Source organism: Anopheles ziemanni, unplaced genomic scaffold (genome assembly GCF_943734765.1).
Source record: "Anopheles ziemanni unplaced genomic scaffold, idAnoZiCoDA_A2_x.2 scaffold_904_ctg1, whole genome shotgun sequence".
In the NCBI taxonomy this organism is placed as follows: domain Eukaryota; kingdom Metazoa; phylum Arthropoda; class Insecta; order Diptera; family Culicidae; genus Anopheles; species Anopheles ziemanni.
Window position 1 is genome coordinate 347 of NW_026690119.1, and position 8285 is coordinate 8631.

The following is an 8285-nucleotide window of genomic DNA, read 5'->3' on the forward strand; positions in this document are numbered from 1 at the left end:
CTTTTATGTACCGCAGCAATCAATGTTCTATAGTTCGGACAAAGTTAGACAGCTCCAATGAAGGATTTGAATCTTAACATTTTTGGTGTTCACTGAAACTGCATTCTTCCCAAGCTAATTATTTGTGTAAAGTTTTTCTCATCGAGGTTGGTTTGAAACCAATTCTGGGAGGTCAAATATCGTGGGAGAATTCCAGGAAAATCGTGCAACATCCTACGGGTTCCGTTGCATTGATACACAGACCGGAATAGGAACTCAAGGTGCTTGGGAACCAAATATGATACTTCGAATTGAGTTTCTCTAAGCATTTTTCATGAGATTAATTCGTACATTCGTCGATTGATGAACGTTATAGGTTATGTTTCGTCTTCAACATTTAAATAGGTTAAACAAAAATATCCAAAAGTTTTGCTGCATCTTCCATCTATATGGAAAATCATCTTTTTTTTCAGTCAATGCTTGGCATACATTTCCCATAATGGCGATGCGGGTCGGCGCTTATAGGCGTTCAGGTCTTCACCGCTTCCCGAACCGGCATCTATGTAGCGCAAGTGTGTGAGGAGGCTTAGATTCGATCCTCTTTTTACTCGATTACCGGTGGCTCCACAACCTCCTCCTCCCGCCGAGCGCAATCCTAGCGTCCCAATTTGAACTGCGACCGATTCGTGGAAGGATACGAATCTCGCCCGGGGGGCAAAAAGGATACGCTAAGACACGGATAGGGCCGCACTCGCAGCGGATGTGAAAATGTAAACAATCGCCCAGTAATCACTTCTCACACACGCATATCTTGCTCGCAAGGACGACAATGATGAGTATGTACGCAACATCCCGTGGAGCAACCTTTCGCTTCTGGTAAGAGTACCAGATGAAACACATCCGTTCGATGTCGTTGTTTTCCGGGAACCGTTGATTATTCCGATACGGATTTTAAATTCATTCCGGGCGCGGAACGGGACACCGCCATGATGTTGGTGTGCGAGTTTTTGTTGTGCTGTGCGTTTTGCTTCCTTTGCTTCCGACGATGCGTTAGGCTGTTCCGGTTCCGGCCGCTAGCTGTGGCTGGGAATGTGTGGGAATTCTGTTTTGCGGTGGAAATCGTATTTTCGCGATCCATGTAGATTTTTGGCCATTGTGTGAATGCATTTTTTTCGGATACGCTAGCAAGTTTTTCTTGTGGGAAACAGGAAATTAAATTTGCGACAAGAAAACAAGTGACATAAAAAAAGTCGGAAGTGTGATATTAAGTGTTCGCCGTTTTGTTACGGTCGGAAACATATGATGGTATGGCGTTTGAAATTTTGTGTTTTTTTATTTTGCTGTGATCTTTCTTTGTGACGTTTGCTTTTTATTATTTTTTCAGCATACACTTTTTATATTGTATTCATGAATTCATGAACCTCCAACCAACTTTCTATGATTAATGCTACGTACACCGAATTATTGGAGTGAAAAATGTTTCTTCCTATTTATGAAGGTAACTATTCAAATAGTTTCTCGACATAGCCACTGTGGAAGTGGTTGCTGTACTTTTCCTGGTGGAAGTAAAAAATGTTTTCTTCCTTTTTTTTTGGGAAAATCATGCTTTTCCTTTATGTCGGACACTAGTCCGATGGCATTTTGCAGCGCCCGTAGCGTACGAAAATGGTCCGAGGAAAATGGTTTACGATGTGCGTGCTACTGTTTTTATTCTCGGTTTTTATTTTACTTTATTTTACGACATTTCGTTCGAAAAAGGAAATTTCTCCGTGTCGTGTGTTTGAGCGAAGCCTCCGAAGGCTTTTGGATTGTCAGTGGTGTTGTTCGCAAACTCGGTGCAAGCTCGGAAAACTACGGAATGATTTGCAAGCCGCAGCAAGTAAGTGTTTTCACTACCCGAGTAACAAAAATACGCATGTTGCACTATCAAAAGAGTGTTTTTCATGGTATCATCAGAGTACTGATGGAACCTGCGAAATATGTAGGTTGCGTGACAAAAACGACGTGACGCGATGTTTTTTATACAATGCGCGGTGTTTTTGTGTGGTATGCGATGTTTCGTTCAAGTTGGGTACAATTTTCATTCTAGACAATGTTTGGTTGTGTTAGTGGAAACGTCTCGTTTATTTCATCAATGAACATACACAGTCAGACAGAGCAAGTAAGCGTACGCGTACAGCACCGGCATGAGGCGGGTAGAAAAACCAACGAGCCGGGTTAAATCATTCGGACTAAAATTTTGACTCAAGTGGCTGTGTTTAAAACAAGTAAATAATTAAAACGATGAATTCTCGGGTGTTGAAAGAAAAGGGACAGATCCCGCCGTCGAAGTCCTCGAAAAGTGGTGCACCACGTCCAGGTAGCTAAAACATGACGGATAAATCAGAAAAGAAAGTGTTATTGCGGTTTCATTCATAACCAACCGTAAATGACCCTTACTTTTATGGCTTATCCAGGTAATCAGTGGGAAAAGGTACATTAATCCCTTTTGCTTTCGATTATATTCCAGCATCCGTTCCTTCGCCGGCCCACGCTTCATCTGCTTCTCCGTATGTTAATTCTGCAGCAAAACGGACTAATGCGGATAATGCTACACCAACCAGCGGTAAGCTGAAACGTATATGGTCAATTGATTTAAGTTTGCTAATGAATTTGATTTTTTATCTAGTTGGCATGCAAGGGCCTCACTTGGAGTTTCTGGTTAGAGCAGATGGTAGCACACCAGCTTCATTTATTGGTGAGTATTGTTAATATGCATCGGCATATGTCCGTGGATTCACGACTTTTTTGACACCTTCTAGCAGTCGTTCCTTCGGTTTCTAATCGTACGAATCCTTCCGCTTCCTCCGTAACATCAACTCATTCTTCGGCAACTATCCACACCGCACCTGCAAAGAAACAACGTAAGTAAAACGAATCATGATTCCATTGACGTATCCATAACGATAGTTTCATGGCTTTTTTGACACCTTCTAGCAGTCGTTCCTTCGGTTTCTAATCGTACGAATCCTTCCGCTTCCTCCGTAACATCAACTCATTCTTCGGCAACTATCCACACCGCACCTGCAAAGAAACAACGTAAGTAAAACGAATCATGATTCAATTGATGTATCCGTAACGATGGATTCATGGCTTTTTGTTTCACCTTCTAGCAGTCGTTCCTTCGGTTTCTAGTCATACGATTCCTTCCGCTGCCACCAACATATCAACTCATTTGTCGCCGTCCCAAAGTATCCATACCGCACCTGCAAAGAAGCAACGTAAGTAAAACGATTACTTTTAAAATGAACAACGTGATATGTGAACAATTGTTTTTACAGATACACATGCAGCTAATTCAAACGGATCTACGAACCAACCATGCTGTTGTTCAACGTTAAGCAAAAAAATCGACACTATGCAAACCACGTTGAACTATATATTGGACATATTACGACCGGTTAACAGGGCAAATCCTACAGCAGAAAGGCTTTTTGTGTTCCAGAAAATTGCAGACGTGGAGGAACTTGAAAAATTAGAAAGAGATTTGGGAGATGAAAGTGGTGCATACAGAAGAGAAACAGCAGGCGGAATCAAATCGTTAATTGAGTGTGGCGAAATGTATTACCAAATACATCAAGCCTTGGACGTGGTTTTCGACAAGCAATTTTTAGCTAAGTGCAGCTGGACAGGAAGGGCCAAGTGTGGCACAAAAAAAAATATGCTTTTCGCAATACAAAAATGTGATAGATTTGTTTGTAGAATTAGGAAAAACGGAATTTTTTATCCCAACCCTTCGAGAAGTCTGTGATTATTTAAAAAAAAAAATACATCATGCAGTCGAAAGGGCAAAAATAACTGGGAGGATCAAATCTACGGCCCACAGGTTTACAAAAGATGGTTTTTGATGATCTCATTTTCTTTTCTACAATCTACTTTTCTCATTTCCTTTTTTAAATTAAGAGACTATATGCAATATAGTCAAATTCAAAATCTTGTGATTAAGGTGCAATAAAAATAAACAATGTTTAACTATATTACAAGTCTTTATTTACACTTACGTTTTAAAAGTATGGACTAAAGGAATAAATACTAAATTTTCCAATAGATCTAAGCGGATTGCCGCAAGTTTACATTTAATACTAGATACAGTCCATTCTTCAATGTCTTCATTCAAATCATTCCTATTCCCTATGGATATGTTCATAGCGAACGAACTAATTGGCTTATAAAATAATTCCCTACAAACTAAAATCTTCCTTCCTCCTATAACTATATCTTCGTTACTTATTTCTCCCGTGGTCATTTGGACAACCCAATTGTCGGTGGTCAGAAACCACCCGTCCCTGGTATTATTTTTAAGATCAAATCCGGGTCTTATAGAAGCAGTGATATTTCCCCCGCTTTTTTGTAAACATGGGAATTTTGTCTTCGAGCTTGCTCTTCGGGTATACAAATAGTCTAATTCAGAAAGCCTATTTATGGCCTGTTCAAGGTTTCTGTATCCATGCCTTAACAAAATTTTTAGATGGCCAAGGTAATTTTCAAATTGGTGCGAAGATAAGTCAGGTAGTGCACCGAACCGACACACGTCATCGCAGACATGCTGCAAGTTATGTACGTTGCTGGTTAAACCGTTTGGACCGTACACTCCTTCGTATTCCAGCACAAATTTATCCAAAAAATTCTTCGCCGTGGCCCAATACACTTTGTATGCTTCCGTTGATAACATTGTAACGGCACAAAACAATAACATGAAATGTTGGTACTGAGCATCGCTAATATTTCCCCTCAAGACGACGACTCCGGCGTACTGCAGGAATGCACCGAATTCGCTTCCTTTCCAATCTTCTAAATACTCCAAAGAACGGAGAGGACGACGAAATTCGGACGGTAGCCGTATTTCTTCTAACGCCAACGAGATGTTCGTGTATTGCGTTGTTGTCAGCTTTCCATGGAATCCTGATTCGCCATTTTTCCACCTCTTTAAAAGCTTTTTGGTAACTCCCAGGTCCATCAGATGAAGTCTGTCGGCAATTATAACTCCGTCAATGATGTTGAAGTGCTGTAAGTCAAGAAGTGGGGTGAGGTGCTTCTGATGATCAGGCCAATAACCTCCTTGACGGAAAACCGCATCGGTCCTTTTCTCGGCATCAATTCCTCTGAAAATAGTGCGGTTGTTTACTCTTTGTCCTTGAGAAACACACTTGATGCATCCTTGGAGACCGTTAAAGTTGACTACACCTGTAACAGAAAAAAAACGAAGCAATAAAAGCGTGATTAGTGTGTACAAAATGTGATGAATGATTGCCAGAGAATAAATCATTACCTTTAATAAACGCCCTTGCTGGTGTATCAGCAATAAAAGCCCGGACTCTAATGTTTATTGCCTTGTCCTGGATGCGAATGCCGTCCGTCATTAACTCATTCAGTTCCGACACAAGTGGACGTAGATATTCTTCTACCTTCTCCGGCTTTCTTAGCCCGCAAAAGATAGCCACCGGCATCGGTGCTACGGTAGGCAATTCTGCTATGCTGATCAGAATAGGCCAGAACTGCATTTTACTGCTATTGGTCAGTGGTAGACCGTCAACCGAAACGTACAAACTCATCGTGTTGATGTTGAGATTCATGGCCCTAAAAGTAAGAATGAAAACGGTTTAGCATTTCTAAGTAACATTCTATGGATCGCTGAACGATAGTTGGGTAGACTTACCGGCATCTATTCTGGATACATTTGTTTACACCGTTGTACCAGAATCTCCCACCGTCTATTTGTACAATGTTTGCTTTGATGGATGGTGTCTTGAGAATAGTCCGTGCATCTTTCGGCAGTCGAAATGTTGTTTTTATGCGCAAAATTCGAAGAATTTTGTTCAGAGCAACATGGGTTTGGTTCGTTTCAAGAGCCCAAAATCGCAGACATTCTTCCATAGGTGTTGTTTCTATGTCATATAACTCATCGGGGTGGTCATGGTTTTCTTCATTTCTTTCGCAATGACTTTCTTCATACATTTCCAACAACTCTGGAAGCTCCAGTATTGGCTCGTAGGTTGAGGTGCTAGCCACTGGCTCACTAGTTGAAGAACGAATGTTTACGCTGGCACCAGCTATTTCCATTCTTCTCGTCCGAGCAGCGGTATCCTTGTAGATTTTTGAAGTTTGCCTCAAACGGCGCGAATACAGAACGTAGGCCATATCCTGAGCAAACACAAAACCTATTTGCACTGACGAAATGAATGTAAAACCACGAATATATCTCACTTGCAACTTATCACACAGAGAGCATAAAAGCGAATGGACGTCCGGAAGAATTTGTAGTCGCAGGTACGTTTTACACATCAGGCACATTTCTTCATAGCACTTCAACTATCAAGAATTCGTAGTCGCAGGTACGTTTTACACATCAGGCACATTTCTTCATAGCACTTCAACGGTAGAGTTTTGACAGAAAATATGCCATCTTTTTTAAAAATAATTTATCTATGATGGATAGGATTATTTTACATAAAGTAATCCTTTTATATAATTACGGCTCGCACGAGAAAACAAGCGAAGCCATCTCTCTCTTAAAAACATTTTTGACAATGGGTCAAGCCAATGGCATATTTATCGAACAATTTAATAATCACTATTAAGCTAGGTTTCTATTCAAATGACAATCACTTGCAATTTAACCTAAACTACTTTAACAGTGAGATTTTTAGAAGTAAAGATGAACGAAAACAGTTTTGAACATTTTCCATTCATACGTATAAGAAATTTCGGCTAACCCAATTGGTAAATGAAGTCCACATGCATTCGCTTTTGGAGCAAATAGCCATCATTATTGTAATGTAAACAATCGTTATCGGCTGTAACGTTATTAGCAAAACAAACGATATTGTGCCAGGCCATCTTACAACCTTACGTCTATGAACATGTAATTTAACATAGGCATATATGGTTTTTGCTTGGTAATGTGTACAATCGTTAAAATCAACAAACTGCACTGCATATCAATCGTCCCTACAAGATAGCTGTAGAGCAATGAGGGAAATTTTGAATAGCATTTGTATGTATAGCGAAATCACACAATAGCACTCAATACAGCAAATAGAACGACAACATGATAGAAAAAATGCCATATTGCATTGGCATAGATAAACGTGCGCGGAGAACATCGTAGTGGGGATTGAAAACGATTAACTGATGCACACTCTCGCATGTATAGGCTTAGATAGAACATACAATACCATATAGTGATAACACTCAGTCAAACAACTAGATCTATAATATGATAATTATGATGGCAAATTTTAAAATCGCTTACCTATGTAATATTCACACTCCACGCCGATAAACAATCCCTTCGTTGGCATGTTTACTGCGATCGCCACCGATGGTGTCTTCTTCACATTGATCGTTATTTTGTACAGCACGATGATATATGTAAGAACAGCACATTCTGAAAAAAACAAATCAAAAACAATCAAACGTATAACACTGCTTGCTCACACCATCACTTCAATCTACTTGCTTCCTTGCTAAATACTTCCATGTATTTCCTCCAGCTATCTAGATTTGATTGAATGGTGCGTTTAGTAGGTTAATTTATGCTGCAGGTGGATTGTAGTATTGTTGATTGCAGATAAAAGAGCTGATATTCTATCCTTCTTCACAAACCTACGAAGAAACGAGATTTTACTTTCTTAGCTTTACAGAAGGAGCCCCCAAAACACCTGCTTCTCATCCAATGCATTCAAATGACCACAAGTTGAATTGCAGACCATCCTTCACGAGATATATCGTATCCTCAAAGGCTATGGCCACTCGATGTAAACAAGCGAACCATATCGCTACTTTCCTATACCCTGCACCGATAGTATCCTCTTTCGTGAAGCTCGTATGGTTGATCACGATATTACCGTTGATTATTTCGAATAGAACGGCCAACTGCAAAGAAAACAAACATCAATAAACCGAACACATTACGCGTTTTGATATACCATCCTGATCGTCTTTGAAGAAATCACTTCAAGCCCGATGGGGTTATGTTTGATAACCACAATTTGCACATTATTCTGCAGGAGCATACTTTCACTTGCACTGGCACCAAGTTTTTACACACCAACTGTTCATCACTTTTGAAACGCAATGGCTTCTACGATCGAAAGATTCAGTGTAGTAAAAATGTAAACATTGGCGATGCGGGCACCGCCATTGTACGCCTGCTTTTTTCGACCGCTTTGTGTTGAATGTACGCGATCTTGTACCCGACGAAAAAACGAACACATGCGTGAACGCGCGTTCGGCTGCAGCGCGGCACGATGATTTTTTAAACACAA

The 8285-nt window shown here is 40.3% G+C and overlaps 1 protein-coding gene across 1 annotated transcript; it reads right to left on the bottom strand.

The window, feature by feature from the left end:
• Positions 1-4871: 4871 nt before the first annotated feature.
• LOC131292962 (uncharacterized) lies at positions 4872-5892 on the bottom strand (the record flags this gene model as incomplete). Its single annotated transcript, XM_058321045.1, has 3 exons — positions 5675-5892; positions 5288-5595; positions 4872-5202 (listed from the first exon to the last, which is right to left on the bottom strand). Coding segments are annotated over exons 1-3 (857 nt in total), but the record flags the coding sequence as incomplete, so codon positions are not given.
• Positions 5893-8285: the final 2393 nt, after the last annotated feature.